Source organism: Chrysoperla carnea, chromosome 5, assembly GCF_905475395.1.
Source record: "Chrysoperla carnea chromosome 5, inChrCarn1.1, whole genome shotgun sequence".
Taxonomy (NCBI): domain Eukaryota; kingdom Metazoa; phylum Arthropoda; class Insecta; order Neuroptera; family Chrysopidae; genus Chrysoperla; species Chrysoperla carnea.
In genome coordinates this window covers 2,475,346-2,499,660 of record NC_058341.1, presented here as the reverse complement: position 1 = coordinate 2,499,660, position 24,315 = coordinate 2,475,346, and the positions used below count along the sequence as shown (strand labels likewise).

The 24,315-nt window shown below is 29.7% G+C and overlaps 1 protein-coding gene across 2 annotated transcripts; it reads right to left on the bottom strand.

The window, feature by feature from the left end:
* Positions 1–122: 122 nt before the first annotated feature.
* Positions 123–19,941, bottom strand: LOC123300142 (anoctamin-4). 2 transcript variants are annotated; one of them, XM_044882632.1, is made up of 20 exons: positions 19,907–19,941; positions 11,671–12,125; positions 9,455–9,844; positions 8,320–8,496; positions 7,786–7,937; positions 7,620–7,719; positions 7,185–7,292; positions 6,894–7,099; positions 6,647–6,813; positions 6,378–6,473; positions 6,194–6,315; positions 5,706–5,870; positions 5,482–5,625; positions 4,873–5,042; positions 4,564–4,703; positions 4,230–4,435; positions 3,975–4,155; positions 940–1,097; positions 594–732; positions 123–298 (listed from the first exon to the last, which is right to left on the bottom strand). In XM_044882632.1, the coding sequence occupies exons 3-20, from the start codon at positions 9,800–9,802 to the stop codon at positions 180–182; spliced, it is 2,898 nt and encodes a 965-aa protein (XP_044738567.1). In that variant the 5' UTR covers positions 9,803–9,844; positions 11,671–12,125; positions 19,907–19,941; the 3' UTR covers positions 123–179. The 2 variants fall into 2 exon arrangements, with proteins under 2 accessions (XP_044738567.1, XP_044738568.1); XM_044882633.1 differs by having other exon boundaries at positions 603–732.
* Positions 19,942–24,315: the final 4,374 nt, after the last annotated feature.

The following is a 24,315-nucleotide window of genomic DNA, read 5'->3' as shown; positions in this document are numbered from 1 at the left end:
TGGGTTAGTTTGCAGCTCCACAAATGGACTTGGACTCAATAAGTTAATTTTCGGTCAACCTAGAAATTTGGAATAAAAAAAGAACATGATTGATTTTAAGAAAACATTTTTAATAACACAGTTTGAAAATTGACATGAAATAAGTACAAGATTTATAACAAACATTCAAATCAAACACGTTATAGGACTTCCCAAACTGTTGAGCCCACAGAATTACGTTGTTTGGTTGTCACTTCAACATGTGCATCTAATCCATCTGATAATTTACTCAATCGGCGAGCCCATGAACCTCGAAAAGCTATCAGATAAAGGTATGTTTTAATCAATTATATTTCAACTAATTGGAGGAGTAGATTTTCCAGAACGCAGTTTGTTTAAATTACATTCTAAATTCATAAAAAGCATTTCAGAGTTCCGTGTTACCACCTGGTAACGTACAACCAGATAAAAGCAAAAAGCTATTGAGACATTCAGGCTTCCGTATATTTTGGCTAGACTTTACTCATTATATGAATTATTATTCATTTTCTTCATAGCAACTTTAATTGAGTACAAACTGCGTTTTGAATTGAATTATTCAAGTGCATAAATACATTTGTTACCATGACTTTTAATCGAATTATTATCCTTTAAAATATTTAGAATTTCTTCTGAATCGTCACGACGTTTTAAACCATGCTCATATTTTGCTTCTTTTGCTAATAATTGTTCTCTTGAAATTTGTGTCTTTAACTAAAAATATCAAAATTAGAATATTAGTTTATTTTATGAAGAGTGTTCAAACCTATCGAACTAGGGGCGCAGAATAATATAAACGATGAAATTCCCAGATACAATGGATTCAAAAACGATAAGAAAATTTTTCCTCTTCTAATGCGACAGTTTTAGCACACCCAATATAAAAGCTTTTAAATTATAAGTTTTGCAAAAAGTTATTACCTCTGATGGAATATCTGGAATCACATATTGCATTATTCCAGTTATCGCAAATACAAGATGTTCAAATACCACAACAAATGCTAATCTTGCTGCGAATACATGCCAATATTGTGGACTTAAGTCATATTTATTTTCATCGTCTGGTCCATTTCTGTAACCTAAATTTTATAATCTTTTAAAAATGATAAAATATTAAGTCTAATGTAATAATTTGGCCATTATCCTGGAAAGAATCAAATATCAGGACCATTAATGGATGGTTTGTGGGAACTCTTGGTTCAACAGGCAGCTGACGATGCTTTTGGGTCAGCAGGCAGGCTATACTAAATACCCTTGCTGTTTATGCGTATGCGATAGTAGAGCCAGAGAACAGCATTGTACTTAAAGTGATTGGCCACCCCGAGAAACTTTAAAACCTGGAGAGAAAAATGTTATCAATACTAGTTTTGTGCCGCCAGAAAAAGTTTTGTTACCACCTCTCCATATCAATTTGGGGTTGATGAAACAATTTGTAAAACTCTTGCAAGAGATTGGAGACTGTTTTTAATATCGATGTACAAAATTCCCGAAAGTTGAAAGAGGGAGTTTTCACTTGCCCCGACATCAAGAATGTAGTGTGAAAGTTTTTGGTAAATATTAAGGATCCCGACTACAAAACCATTGTTCAACTAGCAGCATACGAAGCTCAAGGCTGCAAGATTAGCCTGAAGGTCCATTTTTTGCACTCCTACATAGACTTTTTTCCTGAAAACCTGGGAGCTTGCAGTGAAAAACAGAGGGAACGGTTTCACCAGGATGTCTGCGATATCGAGAGACGGTACCAAGGAAGATGGGATGCCACTATGACTGCAGGCTATACTGTATAATTTTTAATAAACGAGTGCTTTTACCAATTTTTTGAATTTGCATAAAAACCTTACGTGATAGAAAAAAATGGCCATCATTTCTGAAATCAGCGCATTCTAAAACATATAATTTAGTAAAAATATCTCATGTAGCTGACAAAAAAATGTTTTTAACTTTAAAATTGGTTTAAAAACAAATAAATAACATTTTTTTAAATATACGCGCATGATGACCATTATTGTTTACTTCGTTTTGATTGGTTAATATTGGCGGCCATTATTATTTTAATAAAAAATGACTTCTGATTGGCTGTATTCATTTAAGTCAACAAGTTGTTACTAATTCAAGCGTCTTTTCAACTTTTTCTAGCGTTTGTCTAAATATTAAAGTTAAAGTAATTAAATAAATAAAAGCCAAGTAATAAATATTATTTATTGTTTTTATTGAACTTTGAGCTTAATTAGTTTTCATAAATAAACACGACATATTAATTTCTAAGTGCTTGAAAGTATTAAACTTCAATAAATGTAATGAACATTGCCTAGTTAAGTAAATGATTAAAAGTGTACCCAAAAATGATATAATTTAAAATGAATTTAAATAATAAATGTAAGTACTTTTTTTTATTTAAACAAACTTTAGATAAACGAATTTTTTGTTTTCTATCAGATGCCATGCAGCCAATGTCGTCCTGCAGTTCTTCCCATATGGTCTAATTGTAAGTGCTTGTGCATTTTTTTCATAAAATTTTGAATAAAGATTTGATTTAAGAAATATTGATTTTTTGATATTGTAAACCTTGGTATCATATTTTTCCTTCCTGATTATTAAAATATCTATTATATAAAATTTTTCTAAAAAATTTTCTAATCATTTGATTATTTTAAACCTTGGTGTACAATTATCCTTTCACAGGGTGGTGATCGACATCTGAATTTTATGGTCAGATATATGATAAATTAAATTCTGAAAAGACGATTTTTCTATATACCTAACTCAAAATATCTGCTTTTTTGCTCAACCTATTAATCTTAGTGAAATTTTTTTCTATCAAAATATGTCACAAATAGAGGTTTCGAGAGGAATTCGATCGCCACCTTATTTTATTTTATAATTAAACTACAAATATCCTATAATATGTTAACTGAATATCCTGATATCACAATGATTTCCAAATATTTTCATTTTATTCCTAGACAGGGTAGGAATTTTTAAAAGGTAAGTGGAAAAAAATCTTTGTATGTATATATGTATCCTTTCTTGGATTTAGATCCAGAAATAATGTTATTTACACGCTGTAGGGTGATTTAATATGTGACTGACACTACATTTGACTTAAAATGCGTCATATTATGAATACGGAAGCCTAAATGTCTCAATACCTTTTTTTTTAAAGTGCCTACCCACAAATATAAAACCAACTAGTTCACTTTCAACAAGTGACTTGTGGGACATTATGGAAACCAACCTTTTTGAAAATGCTTTAAATAGCCTTTTTTCTCAGAAGATCCGATAGATGTAGTACTACAGTGTTGGTACCTTACTAAAGAACGCTTACTATTGAACGCTTGGGCCAAAGACTATAGGATAGACAAGAAGCAGAAGTATAATTATAAGTGACATCTGGAGTCTGAGGCGATCAACTATTAAGTTTGTAGGCCTTTGCGGGTATGACTATTAAGTTTGACTACTTTGCGGGGGTGACTATTAACTATTAAGTTTGAAAGCCTGACTCGGTAGAGGCGCTGAAACTCGTATACTACGATTTTACATTAGCTCATATGGGCTGCTTCTCCTCTACCCTATGCTCTTTGGCTTGGGCCTGACAGTACTACAGAAGCTGTCACAGTGGTGAAGAGAAGGAGGCAATGTCTCATCTTCCCTGCCACTTCCCAGATAGAGAGATATACTTACTGGAGTCAGTCTCACTTTGACGACCTTTCCGATCTAAAATCCGTCGACGTCAAAGCATTCCTGCTGTTCTTAAACAGCTCTAAATGGTTCATGGTATAGTGGCCGGGAATGGGCCAACCCCTTTTTCGGTATCACAGAGGAACCAATGGTCTAAGTGTGTCCCACCCCAGGGCAGCCAATCTAACCTAACCTAGTCTATAGTATTATGCTACTAAAAACAGTAATATTTTTATTCTATTCATGAAATCACCCTTATTCTAAAAATGGTATTTTACCTCTATATTGACACGTTGGCGGGTCATTACCTCCATCTGCTCCCATATCCGCCGTATAATGTGACGTGTTAAAAACACTCAATGATGCATCAATATATCCAACTAAATCGAAATTCTCGGAATATTTATATTTATAAACCATTCGTGGAATAAAATCACTTGTGTATGCAATCACAAATGCCTAAAAGTAAATGTTCCATTATTTTTAATTGGATATAAATGTAAAAAATGTTATATTCAGAACAAATACATTACATTAAAAACAACTGCTGCATACGTGATTACTTTTAGAATTCCATACCAGGCTCCAATATCTGTTACGCGTTCAGCTAACGGTCTACGAGCTTGTGTTACCATTTTATAGGCATCCAAACGAATTTCAGCAATGTTATTCAACAAAGCAAATAATGGGGCTAGTGGAAATGCTGCCACAAATAATGTTACAAATCCATATTGAAGAACTGTAGAAAAATTTGGAAATTTTAAAATATTTACTAAATTAAAAGATAAGAGATAGAATGGCCCATTTAAATTAAAAAGTTGATCCATATCAAAAATTTAAAAATTTTGGTGTCATTCAAAATCTTACTCATTTCTAAGTATTCGTCAAAAAGTGCAAGTCGTCCTGGGTCTTGTAGATGGTAATCTTCTTCCCAACGTGTATGTTTTTTTGATAAATCTTTGGTATGTGAACGATGTGTTCGTTGACGCCACCAATTCCACATTTTTCTAAACAGATTTTTGGAATCAAATTATTTTTTTTTATAAACTCTAATTCTAAAAGCATTTCTCTGTCCTTGCGATAAAATTAGCTGCGTAATTGTATCCTGAGCTAAAGGCTAAGGCTTTTATTTTTGCTAATATCGAAGTAAATTTCTATGGTCATTTATATACTTACGGATAAAAAATTTCTAGAACATTATTAATTGTTTGTTTTCCAATCATGATAATTGCAAGTTGAATACATAATTCACTCAGACAACCGGCAGGATCACAAATATCACCTTTTAAACGAAGGAATTCGTTATGTCTGGAAGTTTCATCACCTGGATAGTCAAAAAATCGACCCTAAAAAAAAACAAATAAATCAATCAATCAAAAACTACTTAATATTTAATCGGTTTTTGTCAGATTTTATCGGTGCCAACACCGAACATTTTCGAATACTCACGATATTATTCTGAACGTATATTTATTGACATCTTTTAATAATTATTGTGTATTTAAAATTTCCAAAACTTCGTCGATCGAAGCGTATTAACAGAAATATGATCCGAAAGGAATTTCATAACATTCGGTAGAGTCGGCTGAGTTTTTTTAAAAATTCTTTCCCGACCGATAACGCGCGAACAAAAAACGATATTGACTTCTTTGAGGTTTCGATGGAGGTCTAGACTTTCTATGCTCACGGCTTGTTATGATAGGTTTAGGCTAACATCGTGAGTTTTCGGGAACGTTTAGCAATTTCTCTGGCAAGCATGCCAGACATGCTGTTGTTTTGACTTACTTTAAAAAATGCTATATAAATTAAGGAGGAATAAAAATTCATAAATTCAAAAATAAATATTTTAAAAGTATAAGAGTCTTCGTATTCGGTTTGAGTTCTTGGATTTTCTAAATTTGTTAACCATAATGCTAATTTATGGTATATCTGAAACAAAAACGAAATTGATTTGTATATGGTAAAGCAATCAACGTTACATTTTCCGTCTGAAAATTATAATGACTTACCCTAGTTAATATCATAATAACAATTAAATTAATTAGGGCAGCAGTAATTGAGGTGAAAATTTTCGTATGTTTCCTAAGAAAATGTCCACCACCTCCGTATATCACTGATACTAACGACAGTCGATATATAATTGTTCCTAATACGGCACCTAATACCACACAAATCTAAAAATCAATTCCATTAGATAAAACTATTTAAAATCTAAAAGATCAAAAAATGACTAGTCAACTAGGCAATTTGTATGACGTAAATGTAAAAAAAATGCTCTAAAAACGAAAAAGCATCAAAACACAAATTATTTTTAGTTTGCTTTTTGGAAAGCGCCGTAAGGAAATGTTTTGTTTATTGCATAAACAGAATCTAGGATAAATTTTCTTCATGATGAAAACTTTTTTGAAGCTCATTTACCGATTAATTTTTTTACACAGAATGTTTTGTACAGCTGAACCAATTTAAATTAAAAATTTTGATGCGTATCTATATTTACCATAAATAAAACCGCAGATCCCGTTGCAAAAAAACGTAATGCTCTGGACCATGTTGGTAAATATGGCTCTTTTTCTCTAGTTACTGGATTCGTTCGAAATGTTTTCACACTTGTTTCGAATTCTATAAAAAATAATTATAGTTATAAATTTTGAGTACTTGTTTTTTTAGAAATTATTTCATACCCGGTCGTGATTCTTCTTCCTCTTCAATACCTTGAAGATCCCATTCCCAAACTATTACCCTTTGCTTGCGTTTCCATAATTCCAAGAATGTTGTAGCTTTGAAATGAGTTAAAAAATAAATCAATTATTTATCAGTTTTATTGACGCTTTTATCGGATTTCTTATACAAATATTTAGCTATTTCCGTTAGACTCTGAGGTTGACCTCTTTTTTGATCATTCAGTCCTTATACTTATGAACCTAAAAACGCGATAAAAATGAAATCTTACCCCAAAATGACATAAAAATTGCAAAGAATACAGTGGCAGGATTATCAAATAAATATGTAAGCCTTGCAAACATACAACTATCTGATAATTGTTGATAATCACATGCCTTATCACATAATGGACATAATGTTATATTTCCTGGTCCAGTTTTATCACAAATTTCTTTACTAAAACAAAAAAATGGGAAAATTCATATTTTAATGAAGTTTTTTTTTTGCCCGTGTCCTAATTTGATTTGGTAACAAACCTGGGTATGTTATCATCTGATTCCATTGATAAGAGTCCATATAAAAAACATAATGATCCAACAATTGCTGGATAATATAACATTTTTGTATAAAATCCTAGCCAACAAAAATATAAGGCAATTTTATCACCAAAATATTTTCGTATTAAACATAATGGCTGTTTTTTGTACCATTTACTTGCACGTGCCCATTCCAAGTATAATAACTACAAAAATTGACATCAAGAATAGAACGTTTATATAGCGATTTTATTAAAGGTCCTTATACAGATATACGATAGGTATACATACATGTCTATCTAAAATAGTGCCGTTTGAATCTGGATGGTTGTAAGCTCCCTCGTGTAATGGAAAACAAGCGAGATATGCACCATCATTTAATAAGCGTCGTACACCTACCTAAAATAATTCAAAGTTTTATTTATTTTTATCCAAAAAATCTATCCAAATGGAATTCGATATTTTTTTCGATTGAATGTACGGTTTTTTGAGTTATCCGCGAAAAAGTGTTATTGTTTGTCGTTAAAAGTAGCATATCGCAGCCAATTCGAACAAAAAACGAAAATATATAGAAAAAAAGTTAGCTACAACTTTTTTTTATCAATATTTTCTTAATTAAAGAACGCTTTTTGATTTATTTGAGAAAAACTATAACCAAATTTTCACCCTTCATTTATTTTTAACTCTCTATTATCAAAAAATTTTTTATTGTTATCGCATACTCACTTTATCAGTCTCATCGTATTTGGTCCTGAGTAATATTTGCATAACAATCATACTTCTTTGTGCACTTGTAAACGAAGTAACACGATCTTTTACGATAAACCTATTTGAACAAAATTAATAGAACTGATTACTTTTGCGACACTTTGTAAATGTTGTTTTCTCTTACTGTTCTTCACGATCTCCGGTTGTTTCACTATAAAATGACGGTTCTTCTGGTATTAATGAAAAATCATAATGGAATAAATTTAAGAGATAGTCATGCCATTTTTTAAAAAACTGAAATCTACTTGTAACACTATTCACATTTTTATCATCATCCTAAAACACAAATCAATCATTTTGATAACGACAAGGATAAGGTGCATCATTTTCTCACTTCTGCTTCGAAGGGGATCAAAAAATATATCAATTTTGACTTAATTGATCGAAAATTTTCGAGGTTTTTGCTCATAGCTAACAAATCGAAATATTAGTTTTGAATTTTTCGAATTAACTATTGTATTCTGTCGGCTCAGTTCGGAGGAACCGATAACCATAAAGATTAAACTTGTTATAGTGACAAAAAGGTTATGAAGATCATTTTAAGTCATGATTTAATTTTTCCTCATTCTAATCAAAGTCAACATTAAAATACTTGTCTACATCCTTGTAGCAGAAACGGAAAAATGAGGGAAAAAATATGCTTTAAACAGGTTCATACCCAAGCTTTCACTGAAATGGTGATGAAACGTTTCACTGGCAGTTTCATATTCATAACTTCAGCGTATCGTTGTTTCGTTTTCCATGGTATATGAATTTTAACAAAAACACTTTTACCATCAAATGATATATCTTTAGGTTCAATTTCCAATTCTAAACCTTCTTTTATTAAATTTTCCTAGAGAAATTTGAAAAAAAAAAATAAAAATAAACATACAAAAATTGTAAAAATATTTGATTTAAGGATGTACGAGCATCAAGACAATTTTAAATAAAAAGCTTAAAGCTAAGTTTAAATCAATTTTGAAAATTTTTGGTGGGATTTTCCGATTATTTACGGATGATATGTTTTCATAGATTTCTCCAAAACTAATCGGAGGAAATTTAAAAAAAAAAACTTTTTAAATGAAAGTTAAAACGTTAATAAACTATTGAAAAAAAAAACCGTTAATCGTAGTTAAAAAATTTAAACTCTGATTGTCATAGAAGCTCGCGCAAGCACTATGTTGAAAGTCATCTTATATAATACTTGACCATCACACAGTGGTTACATTGATCCATCTTGGTATGAGCAGTGGGATACTCCACGTAAATTTTTGGCAGAGCTCCTAGCATGTCATCAATTGATGATGACTCAGGCAAGGAGCTCTTTTAATATTAATTCAAACATACTATTATCGAACTATCTATTTGACTGAGTCAAATGTTAAAAATATTTGAAATTTTTGTTTCAATTATTCAGGTATTTTTTCGAGATTTTTCAATTAATTATATACCATTATCGATATATCGTTGTCTTAAAGATTTACGAGCACAAGGGTAATTGGGATTTTAAAAAGAAAATTGTTTTCTTGTTTTTAAAAAAAATGAAAGATTATAAGTTTTATAACAAAACTGTTTTTACTTTTTCATGATAACTTTAAAGTTAGAGAGATGTACATATGATTTATGATGGTCATGGTAACCGTCTGCTGAGCCTTAAATATGATAGTAGGTAATGTTCCAACTCGCCCTGTAAGGTTCCTCGAATTTCTATGTGTCATAATAAAATATATCATCAAAGTTGAAAATAAGATACAAATAATTTCAACCCTAAATCTAAAATTGCCTTGGTAGTCGTACTATTTTAATCTTACTTGAAATATTTTTCTTTGATCACGTCGACGTGATTCTGCTTCGGTCATAACACCCAAATCCTCTTCCTCATATACCAAAACCATATCAATTTTTCGTTTACCATCTCGGAAATATAAACTCTCTGGATCCAAATCCCCGTCACTAGTTTCATTGGCATCAGAGTTGGTACGTTGGTCATCTTTAAGCTCGCCCAGATCATCATCGTCATCTAACGTGATGGGCGGTGGTAAGGGTGTGTCGATTGTTGGAGGTAGACTGTCTGTGCTAAGCTGAGGTCCAAATGCATCTTTTAAAGCTATACTTGCTCCCAACCATGTGTTCGTGTACTCATTATGCTTGTTATTCATTGGATGAACCGATGATTTTGATGATTTTTTCTCCACTTGTAACTAAATTCGTAATATTTGGATTATAGTACAATGAAACTAAATACCTCCAAAAAAGAGGGGGTTAGCCCTTGAGAGGTCGAATTTTTTTTACAAATTGTATCCAACCTAATAAACAACTGTGGAAAATTTTGTCACAGGACGAAGGGGTTGGTTTTCGTATCAAGCTACACGTTTTTGCATGCACTTAAATTTAAAGGACACTGGAAAAGAACATGCTACGCCTCATTTTTGTGTTACTTTTTTTACTGAAATGTCAGATTTTTCGTTTTAGAATTTTATTTTCTACCTGATCCAACAAGAACGTCCGTTACTCATGGAACACCGTGTATATTTATGTTTGGACTTGATAAAACCGTAAGAGATAAGTTAGGGCCCCAATTTTTATTGTACCCAGGGTCTTTAATTACCTAGCTACGCCTCTGAATAAACAAACCTTTAATTAAAAATAACTAGCTACATATTTTTTTTTGTATTTCACAATAACAAATACATTTCAAAAGTAAATTAATGGATTTTTCCTTTAATTAATTATCAAAAGTACATTTTCAGGAGGTTTAACCAATAAACCTCTAATTACAAATATCTCAGTCTAATGTTTATGTAACTTAGCATGTTGTTTCCCTGTGACCCTGTGTCCTCCATACAGGGTGGATCATTTTAATCTAACATGCCTAATAGCACGTTTTGTAGTTAACCAATCAAAAAATAACTTTGACAAACGTAGCAGAGTTTGATGGGGATAACATCATGTCTGACATCAGATTGGACCTAGTTCTTGACTGTTAAAGCAACCCGAAAAACTAGTTCCAATCTCATGTCAGAACAAGATGTCCCCCAATTTGTGTGCAAGTCATTTTTTGATTGGTTTACTACAAAACGAGTTATCCCTATCCCTATATATTATGAATGTGAAAGTAAAGATGTTTGTTTGTTTGTTTGTTACGCTTTCACGCAAAAACTAGGGAATGGTTTTTAATGAAACTTTACAGAAAATAGCTCATACACCAGAATAACACATGAGCTATAAATTAAAAAGATATAGATATTACAATAATTTTTTTTGTTAATAAAATTAATCTGACATTTACTATTTTAAATTTTTACAGAAATCTTAAATTTATGGTTCAAGGTGATCATCATAACTCTGCTCCATTTGTGATTATCATTTTGAACCATAAATTAAATATTTCAAATAGTAAATATCACAATTCATGGCCACCTTTTTCGATATACTCAATGAATTATGACTACTTTACAATTTAAAAAAATTTAAAACTGTGCATATCTTTTAGCTGTGTAAAACAATCGCTTCGAGTATAATGGAAGGAAGATAAGTGAGATCAAGAGAGGTAGTTTTTTACTTTTAAGCCCAGTGAAGCGAGCCTCGCTTATCAAGCTAGTTATTAATATTATACATTATAGATTAAGGACGTTCATGCGTGTACCTGTTTTGCTATGTGCGTTCATAGCGAAACAGTATGTAAATTTTAAAGAATTTTAAATTAATAGAAAATAGAATTTTTTTTTGAAATTCTATTAAAAGTTTAAATAATAGTTAACTGGTAAAAGTTTCAAGTATGGTTATCGATATAATTTTTGAAAAATATCGATTTATATTTTCCATTTAGTCTCATGTTAAACCTTACTTTTAGTCACTTTTTAAACTTAAAATTTAATGAAATTAATTCGATAACAGGATATTTTTCCTGTTTTAAATCATAGAAAATCATTTAAACTATCGCTTTATTATATTGTTTTTAATTTCTCTACTAATATCGTTGACGCATGAACGTCCTTAAAATGATTTTAAAAAGAATTATACGAACCCATTCATTTAATGAATTCCTACGTTTTTTAATATTATTACTTTTTAATGGAATTATATTTATATGATTATTATGATTATGATGATTATTATTAGTTTCATGAATTTCATTATTGTTTATATTAATATTATTATTATTATTTTTTAATTTTTCCGGACTAAATACAGTTTCATGAATATTATCCAAAAATGTTTCGTTGTTACTATCACTACCACTACAACTGATTTGTCGACTTGTTGTATACTTTTCAAAATTTATTAATGATTGTGAACGTATTTTATACGGTGTTCCATCAGGATCATCACCATAATTATCTTGTTCATTGTCATTGTCACCTGCACCACTACCACTTATACTAGTATTGTTAATAAAGTTAGCACTCGATGATGTATGTTTGTGATGATGTACTTCTGGTACTGTTTTACAACTCTCGTTGCTTGTCCGTCGTGACGATGCTACACCAAACATGCAATAAAGAATTATACAAAAAAAAACAATTATTAGTAATGCATTTTATGTGTAATCATTTTTTTTAATAATATACACCAAGAGCCAGGAGAGTGTAATCATTTTTATACCATGTATATATGAAATATACATAATATATTAAGTTTAGTCCAAAGTTTGTAACGCTTAAAAATAATGATGTTAGGAAAAAAATTTTGTCATAGGTGTTCATAAAATCACCTAATTAGTCCATTTCCGGTTGTCCGTCCGTCTGTGGACACGATAACTCAAAAACGAAAAAATATATCGAACTGAAATTTTTACAGCGTACTCAGGACGTAAAAAGTGAGGTCAAGTTCGTAAATGAGCATCATAGGTCAATTGGGTCTTGGGTCCGTAGGACCCATCTTGTAAACCGTTAGAGATAGAACAAAAGTTTAAATGTAAAAAATGTTCCTTATCAATAATTAAACAACTTTTGTTTGAAACATTTTTTCGTAAACATCACTGTTTACTCGTGGGGGCGCCAATTAGGCGGAAATTTTATAATATGTACTATACTTGATTATCAGTTATGTATGTGTCACATGTCTGTATGTGTAATGTGATAAAGAAATCAACACTGACTATGCATGGTATTTCAACAATTAACTCAGTCAATTGTTTGTTTTCACTTGTTTAATAAAGAAACTTTCGAGTGATTTTAACACTCACCGTGAATGCAAGAGATCCAGTATCGGATTCCTTGACTATATGTGGATTATTTTGTTAAATTCTCATAATTTTATTTTCTTTTGGTACATTATATAATTTCTTTTTGCCATTTCCTAATAATACCTATAAAATGCAGTACTTAAAAAATCGATACCAATATATACATAATACCTAATTAGGTTTAGGAACCTAAAGTAATTAGGTATCATATTATAGTCTGAAGGTATTCTAAATTACTTACTCTTTTTTTTTATCATTATTATTGATTATCAATTTTTTTTAGTATTTATGTAATTTAATTATATGTAATTTCTTTTAAAAATTGTAATAGAACTGTCAAAGAATATTACAGCGTAAAAGAAATTACACAGTAAAAAAAAGTTACTAGATTGAAGAAAACACGTTATTACTTGGCTTTGATGTTCTTAAAAGTTATCAAGGACAGTAAAGCTGACTTTTAAGCTCAGATAAATTTTCAATAACATTTGAAGGCAAAGTTCAAATGACCTTGAAACGAGAATTTCAAGTTAAAGTCATGGACACAGGCGATGATCTTTATTGTTCGTTACAAGTTATGACTAAGGCATTTTTCTGTAGTTTTCTTTCGATTAAATACAATAATGACATATTTTTAAGATGCATTTCTTCCCAAAGCTAACGATTTTCGAAAAAATGTTAGTTCTTTTATGAGAATCAACTTTCTAATTTAAAGTGTTATTCTATAAACCAGAGAACTAGGCTCAATCTGATGTCAGAACATGATATCCCCTACCAAACTCTGTAATTTTGTTTTTCTTACAATTAGGATCTACTTTTTTTTACAGTGTACATGCATAGATAGTCTTACATCTATTTTCCTATTTATTTCATACCTGTCTATCAACTCAAATGTAAACTTTATAAAAATAATCGATATACCGGGTGAAATTAGAATAAATGGTCAATAAGCCACGAGTTGGTAGGTTACACCGTTTACAAAAATTTTCGAAAGGAAACACATATTCGAAACGCTTGATTTGAAGATCAAGGTCTTAAAATTGGTATTTTAGATCAAAGTCATGGATACATTAGACGAATGTCCTAGCTTTTACTCTTGACAACTTTTGGCTAAAGTATTTTTTTTCTAGCTAGCGTGTTTTCTTTCGATTAGATGCAATAATGAGATATTTTTCCGAAAGCTTACAATTTTCGAAAAAATAATTTTAGGTTCTAAATTGACTGAAACTAAAACTTTAAATAGCAAAAACATTTTTCATAAAAATACCCTAATTTTATTTGTTACAATTTTTGGATATCCAACAGTTATGATAGGATTCGACACTGAAGGATAGTGTTTCTGGATACATAGTCTTTTTCCGAAATGCTTGTTTTAGTATTGATACCTTATCACCAGATTCTAGAAAAATGCAACAATATAAAGATATCATAATTAATTGTAAAGAGCTTTTATACTTTGTGGAACTCCATAATTAGGATTTTGAAGAAATAAAACATCTAATTTACTTTGATTAATTCTCTATCTTAGAAGTTTTCTTTCTTCAAAATCATATCATAAACTTTTTTATTTGAATTTTCAAGTTGAAAACAATACCTAAATTTCTATCAGAGAATACAAGCGGCGTAAATCAATTTTTTTGTATTAGACTCGTGCTTATACATTTTCTAGGTAGAAATGAAAAACTGTGGGTGTAAAATCAATTACAAAATTGGAACACTATCATCAAATGAAAATGATATCGAATCGAACTTATATATATTGATATTTAGTTTTAGCTTTTAATTATTTAAAAACAAACTTTATTCGATATGTAGCGAATTATTTAAAAGAAAATGTAGCTAATGGTATTATATCGAAGATGGAATTTCGTAAAAATTTCTCTAATGTTCATTATTCCGATGAATTTGGCTATATTTTGAATTGATTTTTGAATTGACTTCGAAAACGTAATTTTAAGGTGTTTTTCCAAGTTTTCAGAAGCGACTAAAACGTAATTTTCGGGCGTTTTTCCAAATTTAATTTGACTTTATTCCGGATAGATTGTCAAAAATCCCATTTTTCTAGCATGTATAGAACTGAAAAACATAATTTTGGGGAATTTTTCCAATTTTTTCGGAGGCCACAAGTCTATAATAGATAGTAAATAATAAAATTCTTAAAGTTGAATAACAAATGTAACATTTGTTTAGTTGCTATGGTTATTTTTATTATCATTAAATCTTTCTAAATAGTTGAATAAGTCCTTCACTCTAAATTCGAGGAATGCATTGAATTACCTTGCATGTGCATCAATTACTTATTTAATTATAACTTTTTTTTTTTTTAAATTTTCAAACTATGATAATTTTTATTGATTATTATGCTCTTGAAACTTCGTATATTAAATGGGAAAATTCTCAAAAATGCTCTATTTTATTTCGCTCAGCATCTATGTAATTCCGTCATAATAAAAATGGATTAATAATAGCATTTTATATCTTTGTACAAAGTAGGCCCAACTTTGTAAGAATGACCCAAAAATAGTGGGTTTCAAAAAAAATTCCAATAAGATCGGATCAAAATTGCCTGTGTTATTAAAAAAATCGAATTTTTGAACTTGATGACGTCATCAAAATTCAAAATATTTAATTTTGCTCTATTACATCGAAATTTTATCCAATTTTGATAAACCAAGTATGCAATCCTACTAAATTTGGGCCATTTTTTTCAAATTTATGATCAAAATTAACCTAGCTCTGTTAGATTTCAAGAATGTAGAGGTCTGGTCCCGGAATTAAGCACATAAGTGATAACTAGGGAAAAACTGACATCACAGCTGAAAAGAATAACCCAAAATTAGTGGATTTCAAAAAAAATTCCAATAAGATCGGATCAAAATTGCCTGTGTTATTAAAAAAATCGAATTTTTGAACTTGATGACGTCATCAAAATTCAAAATATTTAATTTTGCTCTATTACATCGAAATTTTATCCAATTTTGATAAACCAAGTATGTAATCCTACTAAATTTAGGCCATATTTTTCAAATTTATGATCAAAAATAACCTAGCTCTATTAGATTTCAAGAATGTGGAGGTCTGGTCCCGGAATTAAGCTTTCCTTGGCGTTCGTACTACCTTAAGAATACGAGGTTTTTTCAATATCCTAAGCTTAATAAATAAATTATTTATTTACTTACGAATATCATTATGCATGGACGGAATCGAACCCCATATATAAGATGATGAAAGCATGATATGCGCAAGACCACATTTAAATTTAAATTTTTAAACTTTGAACTTATAGAAAAATTTACTTAATTAACTAAAAGTAACTAGATTTTTAATAGTGTGCGTAAGAATTTTAGTATTGTTAGTTAAACAGACTTCACATATTAATTAAGTGCTAAGTTCTAAATTAACTTTAAAAGACTAATAAACTAACTATCTAGCTAACGTTTGAACGTAACAGTAATAACGTTAAATCATAACGATGGCTACATTCAAACAAACATTCATATCGATATTAAATAAATATATTTGTTAAATTATATATTTTCAATGACAACAAAGTCGTATCAAAACTTTCATAAACCTACAGGCTGTCATCACATATTATAATTTACAGAATGTCTTCCTCTATGGTGGCCACAACTTTTAAAATTTCCTCACCATAAATTAATGGCTAAGGTATGTGTTGATGTCAAAATATTGTTTAATTTATGAAATTATTTGCCCTAAAATTTCTGATTTGTTCGCTTTATCTCTCGGGCCGGAAGCTGTATAGGCCTGGAGAAAGAATAATTTTTATCTAAATAACTTGATTTTTGTAATTTTAACCCCCGAACCAAAAAGTTTGTCTGTCTGTGGCATCATAACGGCTAAGCGGATGCACCGATTTTAATTTTTTTGTTTCGTTTGAAAGGTTATTTAATGGCGAGTGTTCTCTAAAAGATAAGAAAAGAGAGAAGAAAAAAACTAAAAAATTGGTCGAAAATATTCTAAACGCTAAGGTAATTTAATGGATAGTGTTCTTATACATGTTTCAAGTGAGAATTTAGGATTCCGTATCCGAAAAATTTGTCGGGGGTTTTTTTAATTTGTGATTTTTTAGATTTTTTCTAAGAGATACCCCTTAAAAAAATTCGAGACAAATTTTTTTATTTAATTTTGATAAAACTTAGTATATAAGGTGTTTTTATCCAAAAAGTACAAAAATCGAGTTTGTTTGACCATTGGTCGAATATTTTTTGAGATATCGGTCAAAATATCTCGAAGAATATACGCCAAATCGCCAAGTTGGGTCGGTTTTTGTATTTTTTGGGTCAATATTACCTTAAAAACTAAGTTTCATTGAATTCTGAAACGAAAAACTTTTTGTGATTTTTGTGATTTTTCCTAAGCATCCCTTTAAAAACCAAAAAAAACGAAAAAAATTTTTGGTTTCCAATTTTGATAAAACTCAGTATATAAGGTATTTTTGATCCAAAAAGTACAAAATTCAGATTTATTTGGCGATTGGATGAATTGTTTTGAGAAAATTGGGGAAAATTAATATGTAAAAATTTTGGAATGGGACCACACGGGAAGCACTAGCTTTCAAATAAAAAAAGGATCATAAAAATCGGTTGACCCAGTCGAAAGTTGTGAGGTAAAAAAACATTTTAAAAATAATACAGTCGTATTGAGAACGTTCTCTCTTTTTTAAGTCGGGTAAAAATGACTGACTCAATTTTAATTGGACTGCATATGTATTTTTTGAGAAGTTTGGAAGGACACCCTATTCACAGGTATCTGTGTAATAACATTATTATTATGTATAAAGTATAAACATTTTGATATTCCTACAAAGACAAATAATTTTTATATAAATATCGATCCATATTTGTATATCTATGTACCACCCCTCTGTACAATACACCACCTACCTCTTTCAGCCCCTACCATAGCTGTCACATTTATTATAATAAAAGTATTAATTTTTTTTTTTTTAATTTATTGGATAGGTAAAATATTTTGAAATTAAGGGAATGCCGACGGATAACTGATAGTTATACAAGAGAAATTGCTTTCAGATAATAAATTGTGACAAACATTATTATAGAAATTGCAATTTTCCGGAGGAATGCATAAAGTATAACATTTTGAATATTTTCAAAATAAACAAGTGAAAACAAACAATTGACTGAGTTAATTGTTGAAATACCATGCATAGTCAGTGTTGATTTCTTTATCACATTACACATACAAAAATGTGACACATACATAACTGATAATCAAGTATAGTACATATTATAAAATTTCCGCCTAATTGGCGCCCTCACGGGTAAACAGTAATGTTTACGAAAAAATGTTTCAAACAAAAGTTGTTTAATTTTTGATAAGGAACATTTTTTACATTTAAACTTTTGTTCTATCTCTAATGGTTTACAAGATGGGTCCTAAGGACCAAAGACCCAAGTGACCTATGATGCTCATTTACGAACTTGACCTCACTTTTTACGTCCTGAGTACGCTGTAAAAATTTCAGCTCGATATCTTTTTTCGTTTTTGAGTTATCGCGTACATAGACGGACGGACGGACTACCGGAAATGGACTAATTACGTGATTTTATGAACAGCTATGACAAAATTTTTTTCCTAGCATCATTATTTTTAAGCGTTACAAACTTTGGACTAAACTTAATATACTATGTATATTTCATACATACATGGTATAAAAATATTTGTTTATTTTACAAAAAAAAAAGTTTCGAAGGTTTCGAAGAAAGGTTTTTTTAAATTTTGTTTCTCTAAACTTTTCTTGTACCGCTAAAAACAATGAATATTCAGAGCTAACAGCGAAACCACTTTAAAATTACAATTCAATTAATTACATTTTTTACCATTTAAAATTAATTATTTAGAAGAAAATAAATTATTTTTATCGCTAGAATAGAAAATAGATATTCTATTAAATATTTTTTTACCATTTACATGATATGAACTAATTTTACTAGAACGTATATTTAGAATCCATCTAAAAAATTGACAACCTAATAATCTATAAACCCACTTCCATTTGCGTGTGGGAGTACGTATTAATAAAATATCAAATAGACTTCATTAAATATGCACTAACAATCCTTATTACCCGACTACACGACGCAAAGAAGTGGCAACGTGTTTATCAGTCTATGTATAGAAAGTAAATACGTGGATCGATTTTGATGATTCTTACATCAATCGATTTGCCCTAATAGTGTCACTAAAGGTGATGTTATACAAATTGGGAAAATTTAACTTATATTGTAGATTTTGTAATTTTTACCCGACTGCGCGATGCAAAAAAGTAGTAATTTGGCGGCACTCTGTAAACCAAACTTGTGGGCCGATTTTAGTGATTCTTACGTCAATCGATTTGTCTTAATCTTGCGAGTGTCCTTATAAAGGTATGACAGGGAATGAAATAAAATTTTATGAAGATGTTAAGAATTGTTAAATTCAAAAGTTTTTGCCCGTCATTTAAACAAGAAATTTGTTAAAGTTGGAAATTTTGCATGCATTAAATGTACCATTTGACTAGAATTGAAAACATGTCTTAAAAAATTTTTCTTCAGATTTTATTTAAGGTGGTTTTTAAGGTATCGAAATAATTTACAAATACGCAGCTGTGTGTGTATAATGAGTGTATGTATACTTATATTGTATAAGTATTATGTACAGGTACACGTTGGTTGTCACAAATTGATTTTATGAACTATAACGAACATTCATTCTACCTTAAAACCGATTTGAAAAGCTCCGAAATTTTGGTATATATAAAATTCTGCTTAACAGGCTTGTCTGAGTCTAAAATATGTAAAAACACAGACGCTATTTATCAGTTTTGTTTCAGTTTTACATTTTTTATCGATAGTAAAAACGCCGACAAAAATAATCGTTAAATCGTCATTTTTCGAAGTAAATCTGAATTAAAATTATGAGTTATGGATACAAATGTCTTTTGTAGGGATTCTAACAATAAATGTGAATGCATCCAGATCAAAGTCTCGATCTATTTTTCGGGCTCTGGATTAGAAAATGGTTGTTAAAAATTAAAAAAAAAATTTCCACTTACCTCCAGAAATTTTTTCATTTTCAAATTGTAATATATTATCATTACTCATTATAATTAAAAATTAATTATTTTTGTTTTAAACTAATTATAAACTGAACACGAAAATTTTAAACAATCAAAAATTAAAAAACCATTTTCAAAATTGAGGTGTTTTTTGTATTTTTGTAAATATATTTGGGAAAAAATTTGGCAAAACCACAAAGCGTAAATATTTGTTTGAATACACAGTTATTATAGAAAATTTATTTCTAATTTTGAGACGTTAAATCAATTGGAAAAACACTTTTTTATATATTAAATTGTTAGTTTTTTTTTTGTCTTTTACGAAGGGCAATCAGTTGGCATGAAGCACATTCTAAGAGTAATAAAAATAATTAATTTGTGTTGCATTAATCCTCCCTTCTTCTTTTGTTGAATGTGATTTTGATCATTGATCTATTATGTGTATAAAAATAGTAATTTATATTAATCAAATCACAATACGTCTATAGTTATAGTACAGGCATTCAAGTAATAAATACCCCGAATTAAAAGATCCCGTAATAATCTTAGAGAAATTGGGGCTCAGTCAAATTTCATTTTATTGAAGGATTTTGTAATTTTTAGTATTCTGAAGAACTCTAACTAATTTGTCACTAAAAAAAAGAATAACCGAACTCGGTTGGCGTTATATTGAGTTATTCGTCCTCTTGTCGTGCCTTCTTAATGCAAATTTAAGGTTTTTATGGTTTTTCATGGATGCCGTTGTCAGAACTTGACTAAAATGAAATGGGACCACACGGGAAGCACTAGCTTTCAAATATGTTTTCAAAAAAGTTTTTTTTTTCCTTTTTATTTACGAATTGATATTTATTAAATTAGACTGGCATTCATATATTCAGCAATTTTTTGTTTTGTGGACCATTTGGCGCCCTTTGTGAGTAGCGCCCGGAGCATGATACTCCTATGAAAACAAATACTATTTCTATAAGATTAGTGTAGTGCTATGAAATTAAAAAAAATCTGCCTCTCTTTCAAGAGGTTCTGCAAGTTTTTAGTTGTTGTATGAACATGACAACAATTTTTGAAGGACCTGCCCCTGAAGGACAAGTCTCAGACTATCGCAACGTTTGTCTCTAAAAATTTTATCCTTAAAATATTACTTCAAAATATCACGACTTGAATTTTTTTCTTAAATCTGATCGCCTTTTAGCCCTAGAACCCGTGATAGTAAAAGTTCACGGTACAATATGGACTAGGTCTGCCAGGGTTTATCCTGACAGAACTATTTTTTTGCCAGATTTTCTTTATTTTTACTAGTGTGACAGATATTTTGTTAAAATTTTTGTAGAACTCAAAACGTGCAAATTAAAAAATAATAGTTCCGTGAAGAATAAAATTTTATTGTCTTAATCGGTTTGGCAGATCTTTCTGCCACGATAAGAGCTGTTACACCCAACGTAGATAAAATTTGCAATAAAATGGACTCTTACAAATTAATTTCCATGAAAGTATAAAATACTTGAAGTTATTAAGAATATAAAAAATATTTCTGCAAGGATAAACTCTGGCACAACACCTAATCCATATTGTACCTATCTCTAAATAGCATTGAATCATATGCGAAATTTCGGAATCGGTATAAGTGCAGTTTTATTATCACGGGCTCCCCGCTTATAAGTTTTGTCAGGATTATAATTCCATTTTTCGGAGTATAAATATTATGTCGATTATCAAAAGATTTTTCTTTTATTGCACCTTTAAATCCCTGCTTATAAATCAGTGACGTTTTTTAATACACACACATTACTCGCGAGCTGTTATCGAATTTATTTTTTTTCAAATTACGATGAAATTTTTTAGTAATTAAATATTAATTTTTTGAAATATTTTTATAAGGTTTCACGCACTCTTTCACAAATAATGATTCATTAAAATACACAACTAATTCGAACACCGTAACGATTTTAAATGACATAATTTTTTTTATTAAATATTTTTCGTTTAATTTTTAAATTTAATTAATTTTTGTAATTAGAAGAAAAAATAAGTTTTATGGTCATAAAATAATCAACAGGTCACATTGCTTATTATTTTTAAAATTTATTTATTAAAAAATTTATAATAATTGTTTATAAAAATTAATTTTTAATGTTTTGTTTTAGTTCGAGGGGAAAAAATTAATTATTCGAGGTAGAAAAATTATGTTGAACTGTCTGTGTTATGTATGGTGCCTAATGATATTATATTATTAGTTATAAATATCGATACGTAAAACTTAAAAAAAAAATAGTATTTTAAATTACAGTTTAATATATCGGGTGTCCCACCCATCAATACCACTATCACACTCAAATTTTTTATCGTATTTTTCGAATGGTGTATATGTCAAATTTAATGTATCTTCGATAAATTTAAAAAATAGACTATTAAGTTTTCTAAATTTGACAGAACGGCTAATATTAGCGAATATGTAACACGAAAAATGAAAAATAGGACTCAAAAGGATAAAATTTGGGCAATATATAAAAAAAATAAATTTTTTGAACTCTTTGTTGAAGATATGTTAAATTTGATACGAATACCAAATACCAAATATTCGAAAAGTACGCCCCAAAGTTAGTGGGATTACATACCTGACCGATCAAAATTGGATAAAAATTGCGTGTGGTAGAGCAAAATCAAATTATTTTGATTTTTATGACGTCATAAAGTTCAAAATTCAATTTTTTGGATATTTTGATCAATTTTTATCGTATTTGAATGAATTTTTTTTTGATTCCTACTAATTTTGGGTCATATTTTTCATTTTTCGTGGTAGTTATTTGTTTATATTAGCCTTTATACCAAATGTATAAACCACAATACTGTATTTTCAAAATTTATTAAAGATAACTTAAATTTGACCCAATATTTGAAAAGTACGCCCCAAAATTAGTAGGATTACATACTTGGTTGATTAAAATTGGATAAAATTTGCGTGTGGTAGAGCAAAATCAAATTTTTTGGATTTTTATGACGTCATAAAGTTCAAAATTCAATTTTTTGGATATTTTGACCAATTTTTATCGTATTTGAGTGAATTTTTTTTTGATTCCTACTAACTTTGGGTCATATTTTTCATTTTTTACAGTAGTTACTCGTTTATTTTAACCCTTATACCAAATGTATAAACCACGATACTGTATTTTCGAAATTTATTAAGGATAACTTAAATTTGACCAAATATTTGAAAAGTACGCCCCAAAATTAGTAGGATTACATACTTGGTTGATCTAAATTGGATAAAATTTGGGTGTGGTAGAGCAAAATCAAATTTTTTGGATTTTTATGACGTCATAAAGTTTAAAAATCAATTTTTATCGTATTTGAACGAAAAACCAATTTTGGTGACCCCTACCGAATATAATCCCCGATATCTCAATATTATAAATCCACCCCTGCCTGCAATCTATAATATGAACATTCAATTACAAAGTACCCTAGTAAGGTATGTAACTATGGGGTATATTATATATACTAATATAGTATAAGAGCTGGCAACGCTACAAAAAAGTTTATTTCAAGACAACTAGATCAGTTCTTAAAAAAAATTAACCTGATCTGTCACAAATGACTACGCGAGAATTTTCATTATGAAGCATAAAAACAGGCAATTAACATCGCGAGACATATTAAAATATAGTCTCAAATACCGTTGCCAACTCTGGTACCATAATAGATGTTACAGACCGATTTGTAAATATACATTTGTCGCGTAAATAATAAATAAGTTTTGGATGCCATAGTAACATTATATTACAACATTCAAGTCTCCAATCCAATCGTAGCGCTACACACAATCCACACAACTGTAGCTGTAACGTATGGGTAATGCTACACTACCTCAATACTCAAATAAAATCAATTTGTGTTATTAAAATAAAAGACTCACTTAGCTGTGTTGTCTATTTAGTTTACTCTCTTTCTGAAAGAATACCTATTGTTTTCATCTCGACAAATGAAATTTTTAAAAAATTTCCTGCTAATTTTTTCGAAATGCGCAGTCTTTCGAGCTACAGCCTCTTCACCTTTCGGGTGAAACGATGGAAAAATTTGTTTTTTTAATGAAATTAACAATTTTTACACCCTGTATATATGAAATATACCATGTGTTTAATTTACATCTTGGCATAGGCATCTCCCACGAGTATGATAGAGTACATGCGTTAAGTAATGCGTGTAAGAAAGAGTACAAGATGTTTTAGGTGTTACATGTTTCTGCCGAGTATTGTAGCTTCGGTTCTATTTAATCTGTACGATAGTTCTACATTCAACTCATAGCAAGAAAACATGTCTGTAACACCTCTTTCTTGTACGCATTGCTTAATATGTGCACACATACTCTCTCATCCTCCGATTGAAAAACACCAAAGTATTTTTCGACTTAG